General features: G+C 47.7%; 1 protein-coding gene across 4 annotated transcripts in view; it reads right to left on the reverse strand.

Moving 5' to 3' along the window:
* The window catches only part of LIMK1 (LIM domain kinase 1), a 340745-nt gene that overhangs the window by 45726 nt on the left and 274118 nt on the right, over nucleotides 1-20901 (reverse strand). For all 4 annotated transcript variants that reach the window (XM_069614802.1, XM_069614804.1, XM_069614803.1 and 1 more), the window contains 2 exons: nucleotides 13998-14181; nucleotides 12846-12932 (listed from right to left, as the gene is read on the reverse strand). In XM_069614802.1, coding sequence (XP_069470903.1) covers nucleotides 12846-12932; nucleotides 13998-14181 — 271 coding nt within the window. The remainder of the gene's footprint in view (nucleotides 1-12845; nucleotides 12933-13997; nucleotides 14182-20901) is intronic.

The raw sequence follows: 20901 nt of genomic DNA on the forward strand, positions 1-20901 counted from the left end.
AGTCGAGTCCTTCCATGCCGCAGGCATCGGCAAGGGTATGGCAGGCTGGCGGGCACGCGGGAGGGCACATCCGTATGTTCTTGTACCAGGGTATTTGGTCGTCTGGTAGATGGGCAAACTCTTCTCGTGGCGGGTGCCTGGGCCGCGATCCTCTAGGCCAGGGGAGAGAGGGGATTGGTGGGAGCCTTTTCTTCCATTCTCCCACTTCAAAGTGTTTCTAGGTGCGACAAGACAAGGAAGGGTAGACAGCGGGAAGACAAAACAAAAGATGTTACTAGTCCTTATGTCATTCAAATTGTGTAACTGCGAGTGGGAGGGAAGAGGAGAAGTGCCAGGGGGCAGGCGAGGCGGGTGGAGAGCGTTTAGTGGCAAAACACACTAAGTGCTGCCAGGGTGGTGGCTCAAGTAAGTGCAGGGAGGCAAGGGACTGCACGGTTGCAGATACAGTCCTTAAGTGGGTGTGAGGCCGGAAGGCAGTGCAATGGACTACTGGTCGAGCAGGAGCCTGGTGCCTGTGGGGGTCAGTGGGTGGCCAGGTATCCAGTTAGCGCAGCAGACAGGAGCATCAGCAGGGTAGGGAGAGAGAAAGCGGAAGCGAAGAGGAAGGTCTTGAGTTGCTTCCGGAACCTTAGGTGGTCCTGCTCAAGTTTGAGAGAGGCAGGGAGGCTGTTCTAAATGGAGGCCCCAGCCGAGGACAGAGATCTACCTCCCACTCTCTGCCTGGAGAAGCGTCTGACCCTCAGAGATTTGGAGGTGGACGGGGCGTGGGGGCTTGAGAAGGAAGATGCCTAGGAAGAGAGAGTTGGATGTAGTGTGGTCCCCGGCCCCAGAAAGCCTTGTGGACGATGCATAGGGTCTTGAACATGATCCTTACAGCAACAGGGAGCCAGTGGAGAGATTTCAGGACTGGAGAGAGATGATCCCTGGGCTTCAGGCCAAGGACAAGTCTCAGAGTCCTGTTCTGGATTAGTTGCAAAGGGCGAAGAGTAGAGGCAGACAGATTTAGGAGGTTGTTGCAGTAGTCCAGCCTAGAGAGAACAAGGGCTCTGGAGACAATGAACTTCTGGGAGAAGGTGAGAAAAGGAAGAATACATGAGGTGGTGTTTATGGTAGTATGACTTCTTAGAGATGTCAGATGTGAGGAGAGAAGGAGAGGGTGGAGTCAAAGATGACCCCAAGGTTTTTCACCTCACAGGAAGATAGGGGTAGAGGGCCCAGGGTGGGTGGCCAGAGTGAAAGAGGGAAAGCGAGCGCAGGGGTCCCAATGAGAAGGATCTTAGTCTTTCTGGCATTAAAGCAGAGATCGTTGGAGGCACACCTTTTTTGAATCACAGATAGACAGTCAGGTATGAGTGAGAGAGCAGAGGAGGCTGAAGGGAGCCTGAAGATGAGCTGAGTGTTATGAGGCTAACACTGAAAGTTCGAACAGAAGGTAGAGATGAGGTGGCCCAGAGGTGCCAAGTAATGGTTGAAGAGCCAGGGTGAGAGGTTAGAACCCTAGGAAACACCATATGTCGAGAGAGAAGTGGTAGAGAGAAAGGACCCAACTTGGACCTGGGAGGGTCGTAGAGAAAGTAGGTCAATGAGGCTAGGGGCCTGACCCTTGATGCCTATGTTGTCATGGAGATGATTGATCAAGATGGCGTGGTGGACCATATCAAAAGCAGAGGATAGATCAAGAGAATGAGGACAGAAGGAAGGTTAGTGTCGAGATTAGAGAGCAAGTCTTCCCGGGTGTTCAGGAGAGCAGTTTCCATGCTTGTGGCTGCTCTAAAGCCAGACTGGTGGTCATGGAGACAACCATCAGATTCAGTATGGAGAGTAAGCTGTGAGATGGCCAGCCATTCCAGGTATTTGCCCAGGAAAGGATCGATAGAGATTGGGCGGTAGTTTGCCGGAGAAGAAAGATTGGCAGAGGGAGTCTTGAGGAGGGGATTCACAAGTGAGTGCTTTACGGGGGGGGGGGGGGGGAAGCTTTCAGTTGCAAAAGAGTGAGTGCAGAAATTGTCCAAGGCTGGAACGAGGGTGTCAATGTGGTCCTTGATGGTTCTGGAGGAGCAGGGTAGCACCTGCTTTGATGAGACTTTCATAGATCAGACTTGTCTAGAAACAACTTCGGGAGTGAACACGGGGAAGGAGGAGAAAGGAGGAGGAGAGATGGCCAGAGAGGGGCCGGAGTGATAGAGGGAGGGAGGGAAAGAGGAGAGAGTGAACAGGATGTCCTGAGTTTTAGTGGTGATGTTAGAAACTAGTGTCGTGCAAAGGGTTTGGGAGGAAACAGGAGAGGTGGACATTGCAGCAGGATTGGCCAGCTGCTTGCAGATGTTTAAAAGTTTGGCCGAATTGTTAGAGGCTGCAGAGACATGGGCTTGGATGTTATCTCTCTTCTTGGACAGGACCGAGTCTATATTGCCTTTGGAGCAGGCGGCAGGCCAGTTTGTCGGAGGATGAGCCTGATGCCCTCCACTTCCTTTCAGCCACGCTATGCTTGTGTTTAAGGGTAGAAAGGTTGGAGTCATACCAATAGTTGCATTTTGGATGTGGGCTTCAGACGGATCTTCATGACAGGAGCAAGGACATCACGAGTGTTAGAGATTGAGAGATGCAGGTTGGAGAGGGCTGTGTCAGATTGTGAATCAGCCTCAGGAGTAGGAGGAGAGAAAGTAGCTGTGAAAGTCTCCACTGACACACGCTTCATGGGCCGGAAAGACCGAGAAGGTGGCTGGCAGTGCTGGGGTCAGCTTTATCTGGGGGACAGAGGGAGAGAGGGAGAGAGGGAGAGAGGGAGAGAGGGAGAGAGGAAAAGAGGGAGAGAGGGAGAGAGGGAGAGAGGGAGAGAGGGAGAGAGAGGGAGAGAGAGGGAGAGAGAGGGAGAGAGAGGGAGAGGGAGAGAGAGGGAGGGAGAGAGAGGGAGAGAGAGAGACACAGTGATTTCAAAAGAGCCCAGAGGAGGGGCTACAAGCATCCAGAGGAGGAGAAGTTGAAAGGTAGAGGCAAGGTGGAGGAGAGGTTAGCTCACTTAGAGAGGAAGAGGGAGACCTGGCCAGGTGGCCTGTAGATGGTGGCCACAGTAAGAGAAAGGCCAGGAGAGATAGAGAGCGTGCAGACCAGGCATTCAAAGGAGGAGTAGGCCTGCGCAGGAATGACAGAAGCAAGGATCCAACCCGGGAAGATCAGGGCTACTCCATCTCCTGGACAGTTGGTTCTGGCGAAATTGCTCAAAGTTCCCTATCTATCAGACCTATCCCTCCTTACCTTACATCTCAATTAGACCTTCCCTCAATCACCCGCCACCAACCCTAAAATCACTGCTAGGCCCGAACACCTCACCTCCGTCCGCATAAATGCTTGCTCCATCTGCGCCCATGCACCCGACATACATGAGCTCTTACTCGAAAATGACCTTGACATGCTTTCCATCACAGAAACTTGACTGCACGAGGCAGCTGGCTGTACCTGATCACTCGCCCTCCCCACAGGCTACTCATCCTCAGAGCTGAAAGAGTTGGGAGCCAAGGCAGAGGAGTTGCTATGATCTCCAAAAATGCCCTCCCTATCAGACTCTTCTCCCTCCCCATCCCCTGCCAGGTTACAAAATCTTGCTAGCTAACCCTCAAACCACCATCACCATCCTGCCCCTTTATCACCAACCTAACAACATTGGCTCCCCAGACGCAAACCTGCCCCTCCTCATAGCCTCCTTCCTGAAGCCAGACACCAAATGTATGCTCCTGGGCGACTTCAACCTAGGGTTCAATGACCCGCAGGCAAGAAGTCTACCGCCCTCACCACAGCTCTCCACGAGATGAACTTAACGAAAGCGATCTGCAACCCCACTCATGCTAAAGATCGAATCATTGACTGGATCCTTTCCCTTAACATCCCCATTCAAGTTAAATCCATTGACCCGATACCTTGGACAGACCACTCTGTGATTCTCTTCACTATGTCCCTTGCGCCCACCTCCATCAAAAAAAATAAAGACCTTTCTCCCATCACTGCGAGACACATCCGCAAACTGACCAAGGAAATGGTGGAGCCTACCATTCGTGCCTCCCATGACTCATGGCCCAACAGTATCGAGCCTGAAGCCATTCTCAAGGCCTACAAACTCCACACTCATTGCTCTAGATTTGCACGCCCCCCTCAAAATGACAACTCAAAAAGAACCTCCATAACTGGTTCACAGAAGAATTAACATCCCTCCGCAAATTGAAACATGCTAAAGAACACATTTGAAGAAAAAATCCCTCCCCTGTAGCAAAGAGGCCTTTAGCAACATTGCTACCTCTTACAAATCAGTGATTATGAACACTAAAGCTGGCATCTACAACACCTGTATCAATGAAGCCAGTTCTAACACTAGAGAGATTTTCAAAATCCTCATGGAGCTCAGAGAACCAACCCCTCCTACCACCACCTTTCCCAAAACAAAGCTTGGTGCTCCCTCATACAATCTACCCTAGCAAACAAAATCCTCAACCTCAGAGATAAATCTATTCTCAAGAATTCTCTGCTCTCCTGCACGAAATCCAATGTCACCACACCCATCGCACTCAGTACCCCCTTTCCAGTTTGTCTCTGTATCCCGGCAGACAGGCTCACCACCATCCAATGCCTCAAAGCGTCTGATTGCACATGGAACATCTGCCCTGCCCACTTCCAAGCTGTGTGCAGACCCCCTCGCTCCAACCATTGCTAAATTAATCAATGCCTCCTTCAACATCATACGGTGCCCAACTCCATAAAAGAAGCCTGGATCGCACCGCTCCTGAAAAAACCCTCACTCCATCCCACACTGCCTAACAACTACCATCCTATCACAATGGTGCACTACCTCTTGACAATTCTTGACCGCAACCCCCTACTTAGAACTCCAAACCCATCTAAAAACGAACGATCTACTTGGCACTTGCCAGTCCGGATTCAGGCCCAAACACAGCACTGAATCTGCCCTCCTTGACCTAAAGATCCAGCTCAACCACATCTGTGACAACAGATCTCGCCATCTTCCTTTAACTAGACCTCTTGGCAGCATTCGACCTTGTCGACCACAATATCCTGTGCCATCACCCCACTGTTACTTGCAATCTCTCTCCCGAAGCGGCCGCCTGGATCAAGTGCCTTGCCAAAACGTATGCATTGCAATTATATTTGGAATCTGTAACAAATCACCGCAGGAAACAGTCACAGAGCTACACAAGTAGAATTGTTGTTACCTTCCTGGCAAAATATGCCACCTCCTTCTTCTATTCCAACTTGTCCAGAATGGAATGCCATGACATGACTAGTATCCCCTTACTCGCCACCATTCCCCGCCCACCAAACCTCTTCTGTCCATTTCCTGTTGGAAAAGCAATGCGCTTATTTGGTCCAGAAATATAGTAGAATTCTAATTATAAGAAAGGGCAAGTGGTAAGTTTGAGGGTGTCCCAGTATGATCGTCTCCTTCAGTGACCCCTTGTTAGTGCTCTCAAAGGGAAGGGTGACCTTTCCATCTCCTTACTTTAACAGCCACAGCCCTGTCTGTGGAATCAATATCAGATTATTCATCAGATTATTCATTTTAAAGGATGTAGCTAGGGATGAGGTCAAAGGTGAACAATAAGATGTTAGAGGGCTCAGCAGGGTCTTCACTGGAGCCGAAGCAGCATACCCATCCCAGTCTCCTATGGGTTCCCACAAGGGTCTTGCCTCTCTCCCACACTGTACAATATGTATACCAAGCCTCTTTTTGATCACCTGGACAGCCTGAACATTCCATACACACATTTTGCTGATGATACGCTGGTCCTCCTCAAACTCATGGGCATCTACAAGATTGACTCTGCTAATATCAACCGTATTTACAGCATCATTCAGACATGAATGGCTAACCACCATCTCTGTCTAAATGACGATAAGACAGTGCTGTCTATTGTCGACTCTCCGCACCGCTTCAAACACCTTGACCCTGCCTTTGCTTCCTTTCTCATCGACGTGAACATCACCCCAGTATCTTCACATGTCTACCTTGACTCTGGGCATAACATGGACAAACATGTCAAGGCTGTAGCCTCATCCGCGGCATACTCGACTTAACTTATTATCTTACCAAGTACCTCACCTCCAGCAGCTGCCTCACACTGCCTCACACTAGCCAGAGCCATTATTGGCAGCAAATTAGACTGCTGCAATGCCTTCCTCACAGGAACTTCCTCTAAAAACCTCAATAAATTATAGCTGATCCAAAACAACACCCTCAGGGCAGTATGGGGCCTGAAACGATCAGATCACATCTCCCTAGTCAGACACGAAGCACACTGGCTACAAGTCAAGGCACGCACTGAGTTCAAAATCTTGTCCATCACGCATCAATGCCTTCACAACACTGCCCCTCACTATCTTATCCACCAAATCCCTACGAAGTCCAGCCTAAGCAGCCTACACTCCCCCCTCCTCAACTTCACTAACTACCCCCAGAGTCTCCAGAAAAAGACTATGAGGTAGAAGCTTCACCATCATCACTTCCACCCTGTGGAACTCCCTCCCACTCTTTATCCAAGAAGAACCCTCCTACCTGAACTTTTGGAAAAAAGTAAAAACTGCTCTATTCAACAAATATGCCTGAAACCATTATCCACAATGTATCATCTATAACCGATTAATACTGTGTAACCTTGTACCTGTCACTATGCACAGAATGCTTCTGTACTTACTAATGCCGTGATACTTCCGGGTCTTGTGCGCTATCATCTAATAGAAGTAATAAATGGCTATACTTGGTGATAGAACCATGGACACCACTATTAATTTGTAAGACCCATATTATAATATAAAATAATAGTCCCTAGGCGTCCCTCTGCGAGAACGAACACTGATAAAATGACCTGTTCTTTGGGAAGGTACCCACTCGAGAGTCTGCAGCCACACTTTAGCTCACTGTACCTTTCACAGAAGGGAAATGTGCATTTGCTTATCAGCCTTTGCCCCGCCCACATGGGCAGTCCAGCACGGAAACGCTATGTCAATTTTCTTCTGAACAAGAGTACCAACAGCAACCACATACACGTGTTTCAGCCTTGTTGGGCCTCTTCAGTGAGGTGGAGCTGTGCCTCTCTGAGCACAGTGAGCAAGGGGTCCAGGTCCAGATGACCCTAGGAAACTAGGACTATTTTCTGATTCCCATATTATAATATGAAATGTACAGGAACTACAGCCGGTGAGTGTTAGCCAATATCTTGAAGTGTGCTAAAAAAAATGTTCATTGGCGATGGAGGGGTGGAGCTACATAGGGTGTGAAGAAAGAATGAGAGTTGCCAAACATCTCTTTCAGAGCCTACTTTGCTCTGGCGGAAAAAAAGCTTTGCCTTAATGGGCAATCCCCACATGCCAAATACTTTCATCATACCTATTTCTTTGATGGCATTGGTTTGGCTACCACACATCTTTAATAGTACTACCGAGTGGCCTTCAAGGTCTTAACACTACATTTGGCAAATAAGCCCTGCTGAGCACTCTCCCATCTTATTGCTCACCTTTGACCTCATCCCTAGCTACATCCTTTAAAATGAATAATCTGATATTGATTACACAGGTATGGCTGTGGCTGTTAAAGTAAGGAGATGGAAAGGTCACCCTTCCCTTTGAGAGCACTAACAAGGGGTCACTGAAGGAGACGAGCATACTGGGACACCCTCAAACTTACCACTTGCCCCTTCTTGGAACTAGAATGTTCCCACCCTTCTCTTCTACTATATTTATGGACCAAATAAGCGCATTGTTTTTGCAACAGGAAATGGACAGAGGAGTTTGGTGGGCGGGGAATGGTGGCGAGTAAGGGGATGCTAGTCATGATGTCATGACATTCCATTCTGGACAAGTTGGAAAAGGAGGTGGCAGATTTTGCCAAGAAGGCAGGAACAATTCTACTTGTGCAGCTCTGTGACTGTTTCCTGCGGTGATTAGTTACACATTCCAAATGTAATTGCAATGCATACGTTTTGACAAGGCACCACTAGGGTTCCTCGAATTGACTGTTGTCGTCTTAATCAATAACCTTTCACATAAGTAGAACTCGTTATTTTGCAGCCCAAAGGACTAGCAACGTTTACTCCCAAAAATAATACAATACATTTCTACATGTTGTAGAAAACAGCAGAAACATGTGGAGCCTTCCCACTGCTTCCAGCTACACAGCTCCAAGATTACCCTTGGATTAGTGACTCCAGAAGGGCACAGGTGAAGTTCTCTGTCTCTGATTTCAATCTGATCTGAAGAGGAACTTATGTATCTGTTAATAGTCATGAAATGCCAAGTCCAAAGAAGTAGGAGTTACAAAATTAGAGTGGGACAACAACGTAACAGAGAGTACCTAGAAGTAAGTCGGGTGTAAATCAAAGCCACTCGGTGTACCCTGCAAGGGTGCAGAAGGAGAAAGACGAGACACAGTTGGCATATTTGTTTGAGCTAAAGACTTTTATTACGACAACAATGAGAGGAAAAGGGGTTGGGGAAAGCCTGACTCTCCCTAACCGCTAAGAGTGTTTGCCTTCCCTCAAAACTAAAACTAAGGACGGTCAAAAGTCCAGCATAAAAGTTCACTGCCTCGTTTAGCCTAACTCTGTCCCTTACACTTAACAGAAGAAAGAAAGGGTGCATAGGGTTTTGTCTGTTTTAGCCGACAGTTCCAATGTTATACAAACAGAAAGTTCAAACAGTGCTCCAACAAAAGTTCAAAAAGGGCAAGTTCTTCCTGGGTCCTCCTCACAGGAGGAAAAGGCTTCAGGATCTCAACGCAGTTCCCACAATATGTTATAGTTCAACTGTCTTGTTTATTCCTAGGGGGTATTCCCTTAGCCTAGAATGTTTAAAGATAGTGTAAAAGAATATTGGTCACATTTCTACAAATTTGTAATAATCTAGGATTTTCCCGTCCCCTAGAATGTTTGCAGTTTGAAAGAAAACTTGGCAAAAACAAAGAATGTTACCTTGTGGACACCCAGGATGGTCCCTTCCCCTTGGTGAATTCCAGCAACTCCTCCACAAGGGGTTGCATTCCTACTTGTTTGTTCACACACACACTGGGGTCTCCCTTCCTCTAGTGTGTTCCTCTGCATCAGTCTCACACTTTCTATTTCCCAGATCACTCTGTACTGGGTTGGGGTCTCTTGCCCTTGGTTTCTCGTTCTCAGTTTGTTCAATTTGGGCTGCCCGGGCCTTTCTGGGTTGATTGTGGGTCCCAGACCCTTGATTTAATTGGTCCTGCTCTGTCCCGGGTAGGTGGAAGCTTTCTGCCCCGATTTCCTTGGTCCCATGCGTCCCCTGGGTAACTGGTGGGTCCTAGACCCTTGTTGGCAGCACTCCGCCCTGCTTTTCTTCTTGTTGCAGTGGAGTCGGGGCTTTGGCGGATGGATCCATCCATCTCTGTGGTGGGAGCAGCAATCCTACACGCGGCCAGCCGGTCTCTGCCTTGTGGATGTCCTGCTGACTACAGAACACAAAGGGACCACACCACTGCTTGTAGCAGGCATCCCTGGTCTGCACCTTCCTGGCAATTACTCTGGGGAAGGACTGACCCTCCCTGGGTCTACCTCTTGCAGTGGACCCAGGGCCCCAGCCAACCTTCTGGGTGGTGTGGCTGTTACGTCTTTCCTGGAGCATCTTTGCAGGCAAATGGTAATACTGCTCCTGCACCTCTTCTGCAAAAGGACTGCTTCCGTCTTCCAGGTTCTTCCAGGTTCTTGGTGGCCAGGACTGCCCCTTCCTGGGTGTGCACACTAGCAGCATATTCAGGGACCCAGCCTCCCTTCTTAGCTGGGTGATGGTGCAGTCTTTCTTGGAACTCACACGTAGGTAAGGTCGACTGTTGATCCTTCGAGGGTCCGCCTGCTTTCTGGTCCAGAGCCTCCCCTTCAGCATTGACAGCAGCATCATCATCATCATCATCATCAGCAGCATGTCCTCTTTGCTGCAGACTACTCCAGGGAGTGACTGACCACACTTCCTGGTTTCCTCTATTTCTACTGGGAAGGAACCAATAGGAAACTGGCAACCACTAGAATGCTAAGAATGGTTCCTGGAGGTAATATTCATTCCTCTACATTTCTCCCTCCTGCCAGTACTTACAAGGTGATCTTCATGAGGGTAGTTTGTCTTCTTCCTCGTGCCAGTACCTTTTAAAGATGAGGAAGTGGATAACGTATTTAAGAATAGCAGGAGGAGGAGGATTCTTGATCATAATCGAAGAGGGAGGAAAAGGAGGTGATACTGAGTGGGGATGCCATGTCTAATCTGGCAAGTGTACCCCACCCCTATAAGGGTCGTCATTTCCACTCCTGTAATCCTCCCCGATATAGCTGCCACTAGGGTCAAGACCAGGTACCGGCTGCCTCACCCTGGCTACATGAGGTGAGGTTTTCCCCCGGAAAAGTAGTGACATCGGTAGAATCGTCACAACCCTCTTAACTGAATAGCATAGCCCTTCGCCCTTTGTAAGTCCGAGTTAATCAGTGTACCGTCTTAAGTGGATAGCATAGCCCGCACGCCATGTCTAAGTCAGGTGTACGTCAGAGTTACTCAGTGTACCCTCTTAAGCTAATAGCACAGCTCTGCCCCGTGTAAGCCAGTGTAGGTCAGAGTTACTCCATGTGACTTTTGAGAATTTGGCCCACAAACTTTAGAATTAAAACATTTTTACTGGCCTAAAAAATACACCCTCCCCATAAGAAAGTGGAATTACGTTTTTACTCCCTAAAAATAATGTTCCTCCCAACTTTAAAAATTATAAAGTAAATTTGCCCCCTACCAACTTCGTAGCTGGAGCCCTGTGTACACAAATACAGTTAGGTATGAGGAATGTCAATGGATACTTACACAAGAACAATGCCACTAGTCCACGTGCCCCAAACACAAATCTTTGAGCCTATGTAGCACAGCCATGCTAACGATGTACTTCGATTAAGGTGGCAACCCTAGACAAGCAGCTGACTACAGCCGTATTGATCTATTATAGAAGTATGTTTATGGTGACTTAATGACATTTATGAATAAGGTGACCTCTAGGCTGTTCTTAGAGATTACTCAGATATTTTCATCCACAGAATCAGGCGGCTGCAACCTACCACTCTGCAGCTGTTTTAGACATCTGCCATGATGCTTTACCATTTACTATACTGGCATGTGTTGATGGGAGTTGTAGTCCAAAACATCTGGACAAATGTAGAATCTGGACTTATCTGATTCTTAATGGGTGACCTCCAGACTCAAGGGCTGTCATTATTAGATTCAAAATCAGTAACATTCAGAATCTGTCTTGCAGATTATCACGTTATTAATCTGAATCCTGCAGATTCTATAGTGTGGACCGTCTTCGCATGATCACAACAGTGTGGATTTTACTAGATGTGTTTACTGAACTCTATCGGTTCAGACAAAGGTTATTTAGGACCCATCAGGTCCATAACCAGTCCTTGATTACCGGCTGTGCATCTTCCATTTGTGTCCCCTCTGTGCCCAGCAGGTCAGAAATGAACTAATTCATGCTGTTACAGGAGAGCAAGACCATAGGCCGCCAATTCTTTTATTTATTCATTTTTATTAAAATGTTTAGTCCTAGCAAATACATATGCATATACATGAAAACCATTCAAATCTTGAACAATATTTTACAAACATTCTAAGAAACTACAAACTTTTTAAAGAAAACCTACCCTTCCCCCACCCCATTTGAACAACAAGAATTTCCAAATTGAACTGTGATTAATAAAATAAAAAAATAAAAAAGGGGGGTATAGAGGCTGTCATCGCTTCCATTTCTTCCTTCTCGTGAACTGCCAGCCTATACACGACTGAAACTGGAGATTAAACCCGCTTTAAATTTAATCAAAAGTGTAATTTTAAAAAAAAAAATAGTACTTGCAAGATAAAGAAAAAAAGTCAACAAAAATATCTAACTCCACTACGGAGCTGTAACTGAGTAATTGGGCGGCCTCTCAATCTTAGTTGGGAGACCACCATCTGAGCCGTCTCCCTTGAATCCTTAAAGACTTCCTACTTTGAAACTCCCCGTTTATATCTTAATCATATCCTTCCACTAAGACCCTACCCCACTAGAATGACTATTGATCACTTACACCTCTGTGTTTTCCTCCTACAGTAAACCCACGTAATTGCTTCCACCGGACCATAGTAATCCATCAGTTACCATGCCACCCGACTATCATGAAATAAATAAATTGCAGCAGTGACAACTTCCCATCAAAAGGGTATTCTCCGTCAGTTAAATCTGGGTCGATAGGTTGTACTCGCCGGACACACAAACACTTTAACAAACTTTTAATCTATCAGTTATAAATTAACGTTTCTAAACACACTGCTTGGTGCTTTATCCATTGGATGGTTACTGTACAAAAAGCTCAATTCTGGGGATAATGTTAATTCAGCAGATATTTATGAATTCAGAGCAAAATCAGTAGTGGCTTTTCTCCCTGTGCCACTTTTTCCTGTTAAAAGATCCCCCCGCACATGAACTTTCCGTTTATCACCTGTAATCCAAACCCGTGCACCCCCCCCCCGCCCTCCTCCCCCCCGATTGAATCCTATCCAACCTGGTGATTTATATTCTTTATTAAATTAACCAAATTAAATGCTGTCCTAGAAGTTTGCTTCCTACATAGAAGTTTGTATATATTGACCCCATAACAATTGTAATGTCCCCATATGGTAAGTAGTGGAATTAGTAACTAGTTCTGTGAATTAGCTACTCAATATAATGAGCTTTTGCTGTTTTAAATAACCCGGCCGCCAATTCTTGCCTCTTCTCGTCTGGCACTGTGGCTTCCACAGTCTAGTCATGGTGAGCTTACCTCCTTCAGAAACGTCCTCTGCGTCTCCTCGTCAAAACGAATCAATTCCTTCATCGCCATCACTTCTCCCGTCTCCCGGTGCGTCACCTAGCAACAGGAGGGAAGTGACATTAGCAGGGCGACATGACATACTCTGCCTGCATGCGCACAAGTCCACTCGTCATCTGTGTGGGAGGTGCATCTGTGCAGAGGCTAATCACTTTCCACATGGACCCAAGCCTGCATGTGTTGCAATCATCACAAATCCTACACTCTCTAAATGCACGTCGCTGTTGAATAACTATCAAGATCTTGAACCCTATTTGGATGAAAACACACATTCCAAAATGAGAGCTGTGCATGGGAAGCGGGAAAGTGGAGGATTGTGGAAATGTTAGAGATCTTTGCCTGTGAGAGTGAGGGGGGACGCGAGCAAACTCATGGATAGCCACAGGATGCTATGTAATCTGATCTACTCCGTGCAGATTGTTAAGAACTTTGGGTGATACTGCCTGGCCACCCCCCCCTGACCTCCTGTGACCTTCTCTGTTTAAAAGTAAAACAATTTATGAAACACAGGAGTAATATATTCCGCATCTTCTCCCAGCTCCACCTGCATGTGTTATTTTATTTACCGCCCATTTTTTTACTGTACATTATTTTTGCTGAGAAATGCGGGTGAGACCCCCCCTATAGACACCTATTTATCCGCAACCCCTCCCGCACCTCAATCAAACCTAAATGTCCTTCTCAAACCAACCATCTGTTTTTTTATATCCTTTTTATGTGCAGTGAATATTCAGCAGTAAAAATCACTGGATACCCCAGCTCTCCTGGGACCTTCTCCGTTTGCGGGTAAGGCGACCTATGAAATAGCAGAGTGGTATCGCTGACCTTCCCCAAGATCTTCTGAAATCCTCCCTGTGTGAGACCTTCTGAGGAACACTAGGGGGATATGCCTTCCCCGTCCACCCATCTTCAGTGATGTTCTCTGAGACAGAGTTGGACAGTCTGTGCACTTGCTGGTTGATATCCTCTGCTTGTATGGGAGGGAGAAGATCTGTGCAATTTCAAGGTTGCATCCAAAGCCTATTACATGTATTTCCTTGTTGAGGAATAACTGATAATTGTGCACACAGCCCTTCTTGAGTCCAATGTGAGAAACAGACTTACCTTGATGGCCTGGCCGAAGCACCCTTTCCCAAGCACCTCCCCGTGGATGAGGTCTGAAGGTCGGAAGATCCGATGCGTCTTAGAAACCACCCTGAGAGACTCTGAACGTCCAATGTCCTTGCGCTGAGAGATGGGCGACCCGAAGGAGCTGGAACATGGAGACTTATCAATGCTGCAGCTGCGCCTGCAAGAGAAGGCAGAATAGATGGGATGACATGCTGCACAAAGAGCCAACAGTGAAAACTGCATAGAATCCCAGGGCTAGTGCTCTGACAGCCAAGGGTCGCTGCCTCTGAGATGCATCCATCCCAAACCCTGGGAGCTGAATAACAACAAGGGCAAACACCTACAATGAACATGTATCCCAGATCCAAGGGCTTTATTCACTGATATGTACTGTAAGGGTGCAGAAGCAGGAGACTGGCACAGGAAGGGCATGAGTGTTGGCATACACTTTAATGAAAATAAAGTGAAAAACCTCTCTCCCTGAAACTAAGACGGGTTCCCTGCCTCAAACAAAACTAAGGAAACTGTCCAAATGTCCAAGGAATAAACCATCCCTCGCCCTGTGTCAAATCCTATTCCATACCCTTACTCTTGTAACTAAACTAACTAATGTGCCAATGTTCTTGGTCCAGGAGAATGTCTCCCTTCTCCTGGTTGATGACTCACAGTTCCTGTGCTTCGAAGGATTCTTTCCTGAGGTTTTGGCTCTGTTCCCCTAGATATGAGTCTATTCATCAAACAGTGCAAATCAAAGTTCTCAAATGGTGTAAAGCAAAGTTCCACAGTGAATAAACAGAATCACCACAAAAGACAGAAAATAAAACGTATGGCATATTCGTCTGAATTTTGGCTATACGAAAATCTCGTATAGCCTAAAAATTCAAACAATATGGCATACGAAACATTACAGTGAAGAAGGGCAGCGGGGGCTGCAGGGTGTCCCTGCACCCTTCTTCACTGTAATGTGAGCAGCGATTGCGGGGGTGTCCCACGCAACACTGATTCAATGAATTATATATAAAAAAAACGAAAGCGGACCATGCAGCGCCGGTGCCCATACATGCAAGTGAAGGGAACCGGCATTGCAGAGGGATGTTGGAGTCGGCGGCACACAAGGAGGTGTGCCTCCCACAATTATGTAGGGGGGTGGGGTTAAGGGCACATTCTGAAATGTTCAGGGGAGAGAAGACCAAAAGTTATTTTTCAGAAAAATAACTTTGTCTTTTCTCCCTCCTACATTTCAGCCACGGTCTTACAACCCCAATCCCAAAAAAAACACAAAGTTACAAACAAATGCAAAACAAAATTCAAACCCCTGTCGTCCACCACAGTTCAAGAGAATGGCCTTAATACAAGTTTGCCGGTATCCCACCAGTAATTCCCGTGGGATACTGGCAAACTGCCCCTACCTTTACTGCTGCCTGATATCCTCGAATTTCTGGGATATTACAGGTGGCAGAAATGGCAGTAAATCCCCATTCCATATAGCCCAATAGGACTCAATGGAGGTAATTCGGGCACTTATTTGTCAGTAGGGGCCCGATTTCCATCCAGCTCTTGGAATTACCTGCAATTATACTGGCAATTTTACCGGACCGGCAAAACTGTAACGAGGCCTTCTCTTGATGTTAAACAGGACTCACAAGCACCATGGGGAATGTCTCCATTCGCCTGTCTTCTTAAGTGCTACACAATGTTAGGAGGACGTCCCTGCTACCTTCGGCTTTCACAAGGCTTCCAATGCAACACAAAATGGTATGCTTCTCTTCCCAGATCTTCACAAGTTCCCAATATTAAGAGGAATTCTCCTCTCTTGACCTCTCTCCCATTGTTGTGGCAAAACCCTGGTTCACTGCCCTGCCAGGTCCTGCTCTTGCTTAGGCTTCACAATGCCAAGAGGACATCCCCACTCTTGGCTGTTGTCACAATGTCCTTAAAGAACCCTGGTTCACTATCCTGCCAGGTCTTGCTCTTCATATCACATCTTCAAGTAAACAGGTATGGGTCCCACACCCTGATTTTCTCTATCTGGGAATCTGGCAGCCCTTGTGCACCAACCTCCCAGGTGCCGCCATGAGGTTGATGCCTCTGGATACAATTCGGTTTCTCATGCGGGTCCCAGACCCTGATTTTCCCTTACTTGGGAATCCAGGTAGTGCCAAAAGGAAGATCTCTCTGGATGCACCTCGGTATCACACGTGGGTCCCAAACCCGTATTTCCCTTCTTTGGGAATGGGGCAGACCTGGTGCACAAACCTTCTAGGTACTGCCACTCAGTTTCACAAGTGGGTCCCAGACCCTTACTTTCTTATCTCTCTGCCTCCAAGGATCCCTCCCAGCCTTTCTGGTCCTCCAACCCTCCTCTGGGTGCTCACCAGTCTCATGGCTGTCCTTGGGACTCTTCTACAATTCTCGGAGTCTCTTGCAGGTTACATGGTATGCGGCGGCTCTGCAGCGGTTCCCTGTCTTTCTGGTAGGCAAACTGGTCTGCAACCCTTTCTCGCAAAGCACAGCTTTCGCCAAGCTTGTGGTTCCTCCAGGGAAGGCTTTACCTTGGTCCCACCAGTAAGGAACTCTCCAGCTTCTTCCAGCTCTTTGCACTTTGCTGGCCTGCAAAGGCTCGCCCTTGTTAAGATGGATTTCTGAACTCTGACCTGGAGGGGCAGAGGTTCAGAAGGCCAGCCTAGTTTCTTGGAACAGGATAACCTCTGGACAAGCCAGACCAATCAGGGTAGCGATGGTGGCGGTCAAGACTAAGTCTCAAGAGGGGTGAGGGTGACTGAAAGACCTCAAAGAGCACACAAAGCAAGGACACTTACAAATTACTCCAGACAGTTGTTATATTAAAAATATAGACACATTTATTACACGGCCTTTGTAACATCGACCATAACAAAGAATCACAATAATACTAAAGTAAACCAACACATCACAATCAATACAATATATATACACAAGACCGAAGGGCCTAAGGAGTTAGGAGCACGTAATATGTAGACCACCTAGATGGGGAGGAAAACAGGCAGTGCAAATAATCATTAGTCCCAGTTCAACATCAGAATTTCACCTAACTGGGAGGAAGTCCGAGCCCTACGAAGAGAGGTGCCTTATGCTCAATAGTACATGCTTGTGCCAATGGACAAAAATAGTGTCTCTTCAAGGGTTTCTGACTGTTCAGGAGGGTGGATGAAGCGATGAAGAACAGGTCCCCCACTACTCGAGCAAGACCTCCACTTGCGGGCGGAGGCAGGGTGAGAGTGCAGGACAGATCCGCTATTTCGCAACAGCGGTGGAAGAGAAGTGGGTTCCTGTGCTAGGGGCCACCGGTTGAGGTATGGACTACTCACCGGTCCCCGACGCAAGCAGACCCAGACTTCGCCAGTTCAGTTCACGTTGCTGGCAGGTTCAGATGCGATGATCAGGACGTCTCAACACTGTGTAGATTCCGCGGTATCAGGATGCAGGGGCAAGGGTGTCCCAAATGCAGCGAATGTGCACAGGTTGTTACCACAGCAGGGCAACACGGCAACCACGTTTACTCTGGTCCAGGCGCTCTCGTCTCACTTCAGACCTGGGAATGCCAAGTGTACGATATTCGGTGTGAGAGTGCCGTTGACACAGAGCTAGCAGTAGGCCAAGTTTCGAGGGCTTCCCCGAAATGGCGGCGGTGACAGAGCAAACGTCCTTTGTAAACTGGTCAGCCCACTGGTTGGCCCAGGGACACTTCCGAAGAGGCTTACTTGCAGGGTTTGATAAAGGTGCCGGGAATAGTTTATCCCACTATTCCAATGGGTCGAAGCACCTTCATAGACCTTCTAGGACGATCAGATGCAGAGGGGTCTCGCAGGACAACAGCAGTTCAGGGTGCCAAACCTTCAGCGGGTCACCAGTGGTTCCTTGACTCAGCTTCTTGTTGCAGGATACTTGGCTCCTTATCCCTCGTTCGGTGTGAACTCAGGAGATCGACATGGTAGTGGTGTTTTCAGCCTCCTCTTATCCAAAGTTCCATTCGCGCCAAAACGGAGAGGACCCAATGGGAGATCTGCTCACAAACACTTACACCATACGTGGACCTATCACGGACGACGGTGGTCCCAGGCATTCAGGACACTCCAGACTCTCTGGCACCCAGGATGTGTATTGGGAACAGACATCTCAACCCACATCCTGGAGGCATACACACAAGGCATGCAGAAGCCCGCAAAATCTTTGGGTTTCGCGAGAAAGTGCATGACCAAATAAGGACTAACGCGGGTCGGCTCGACCTGGGGAGGGTGAAGGGGCAAGATGGCCAAAGGACAGGACAAAGAACCTCGTGGCATGGCCATTTTGGAGCCAGGCCACTTATTTGTGCCAAACGCGCTAAGCGTGGATAACATGGCGAAAAAGGGTTCAAAACACAAGAGAAACGATAGCTGCCACCAGTCCTGTCCGTGGCACACTTGCACAGTTCATAAGTCCAGCAAGAGTTTCTAGGGCCTTTGGAATGACTAGAGACACAAGAGTGCGGTAAGACAATGCATTACTTACCGTAAACGCATTTCTGATGGTTGTATCTGCTTAGATTCACATGCTGTGCATAGGTCCGACATCCAGTGGTCACTGCGGAGTATTGCATTTTGTTTTTCGTAGTCGAAAAGGGGACGTCGACAAGGCGTGTCTGTAACACTATCCCTATAGTGACGTGTGTTGTACCCACAATCCCTCACGCGTCGAGGTCCCTCTGTTTGTATTTTTCTGCCCTGAGGGAGCCTTCTAGACGTGAGTGAGTACAGAAAAGAGAGAGAAATATAGAAAGATGTCTATGTTCCTTCCATCCGAGCGGGGAGGAAGGGTGGGCGCATGTGAATCTAAGCAGATACAACCATCAGAAATGCTTTTACGGTAAGTAATGCATTGTCTTCTGATGTTTGTTAATCTGCTTAGAATCACATGCTGTGCATAGACTAGCGAGCAGTACCCGGAGTTGGCGGTGGGTTATGAGAAGGAACAGTAGAGAAAAGATGTCTTAATACTGCCTGTCCCACCTGGGAGTCAGATCTAGAGTGTGCATCTAGACAGTAGTGTTTTGTAAAGGTGTGCACAGAACTCCAGGTAGCCGCTTTGCAGATGGACTCAAGGGGAACATTTGCAATGAATGCTATGGACGCCCCCGTGCCTCGAGTAGAATGTGCTCTAGGCCTAAAGGGCAGTTCTCTCTTAGCAAGAGTATAGCAGAGAGTGATGCATTGGACAATCCATCTAGAAATAGTGGACTTTGAAACTGCATCCCCTTCTCTTCCTGCTGCCACCGAGACGAAGAACTGATTAGTCTTCCTCAGTGGTCTGGTTCTTTCCATGTAGAACATGACCGCTCTGCGCACATCTAGTGTGTGCAGAGTCCTTTCTCCCAAGTTGGAAGGATTTTGAAAGAACGCTGGTAGTTCTATAGACTGGTTTACATGGAATTTTGAGATGAATTTTGGAGCAAACCTTGGGTGAGTGCGTAGAACCACTTTATCTTTGTGAACTGTAACAAAGGGGTCTAGAATAGAAAGAGCCTGTAGTTCACTTACTCTCCTGATGGAGGTGATAGCTATTAGAAAAGCAGTCTTAAGAGTGAGGTCTTTAAGAGTTGCTTTGTGCATGGGTTCAAAAGGTGATCCCATGAGTTTTGTAAGTACCACGTTAAGGTCCCATCCGGGAGCTGGGTCAGCTATCGGGGGGTGTATTCTCTTTACTCCCTCCATGAAGGCCTTTATAACAGGGATCTTCCACCACGACACTTTGAGTTGGGAAGTGGTGTATGCAGAAAGTGCTGCTAGGTGGACTTTAATGGAATTGAACACTAGACCTGAATCCAATAAGTGGGTCAGGTATAGAATAATATGTGTGGGAGAGCAGTCAATTGGGTTGATGCTCTTTCCTCTGCACCAGATGACAAATCTCTTCCATTTGCTAGAATAGCAGTGGCGAGTGTTAGGTTTTCTGGCTTCCCTGAGGATGTCCATGCATCTCTGCGGGAGCTGTAGATGTCCAAATTCTACGATCTCAGGAGCCAGGCTGCTAAGTTCATGTTCTGGGGGCATGGATGCAGAGTCCTGCCCCTGTCTTGTGACAGCATGTTGTACGGGCAGGGGAGTTTCACTGGGGGAGATAGAGACATCTCCATCAAGTGAGCGAACCATGGCTGTCGGGCCCACATTGGGGCCACCAGTATCATGGTTACTTGTTCCTGGTGCATCTTGTGCACCACTTTGTTGAGAAGGGGAGTCGGGGGAAAAGCGTAAACAAATTTCCCTGACCATTGAATCGACAGACCGTTCCCCTTGGATTGGTTTTGGGGGTACCTGGAGGCGTAACTTTGGCATTGTGAGTTCTCCAGGGTTGCGAACAGGTCTATTTCTGGGAATCCCCATTGCGTGAAGACGTCGAAGACGATGTCTTCGTGCAGTCGCCATTCGTACTCTTCGGGCAGGGGGAAATCTCTGCTGAGTTTGTCTGCCAGCAGATTGAGTTCCCCTGGTACATGTTGTGACAGAAGGAACATATTCTGTTTGAGAGCCCACTTCCATATGTTTTGGGCCAGTTTGGACAGTCCTGGAGAGTGGGTTCCCCCCTGCTTGTTGATGTAATACATGGCTGTGGTGCTGTCTGTACGGACCATCACTGTCCTGCCTTGTAGGTGTTCCTGGAAGGCTTTTAGTGCCTTGAACACCGCTAGTAGCTCCAGAAGATTGATGTGTTTGGATGCTACGCTCGGAGTCCACTCTCCATGAGCAGTCTGATGGGATAGGTGAGCCCCCCATCCTGTGAGGGATGCGTCTGTGGTTAGAGTGGCTTCCGCCGCGGGTGTGGCAAAGGGTTTCCCTTTTTCTAGGTTTTCTTTTGTCCACCACCGTAGCGAGAGAACTAAGGC

The sequence above is a fragment of the Ambystoma mexicanum genome, chromosome 9 (assembly GCF_040938575.1).
Source record: "Ambystoma mexicanum isolate Mex_15411 chromosome 9, UKY_AmexF1_1, whole genome shotgun sequence".
In the NCBI taxonomy this organism is placed as follows: Eukaryota; Metazoa; Chordata; class Amphibia; order Caudata; family Ambystomatidae; genus Ambystoma; species Ambystoma mexicanum.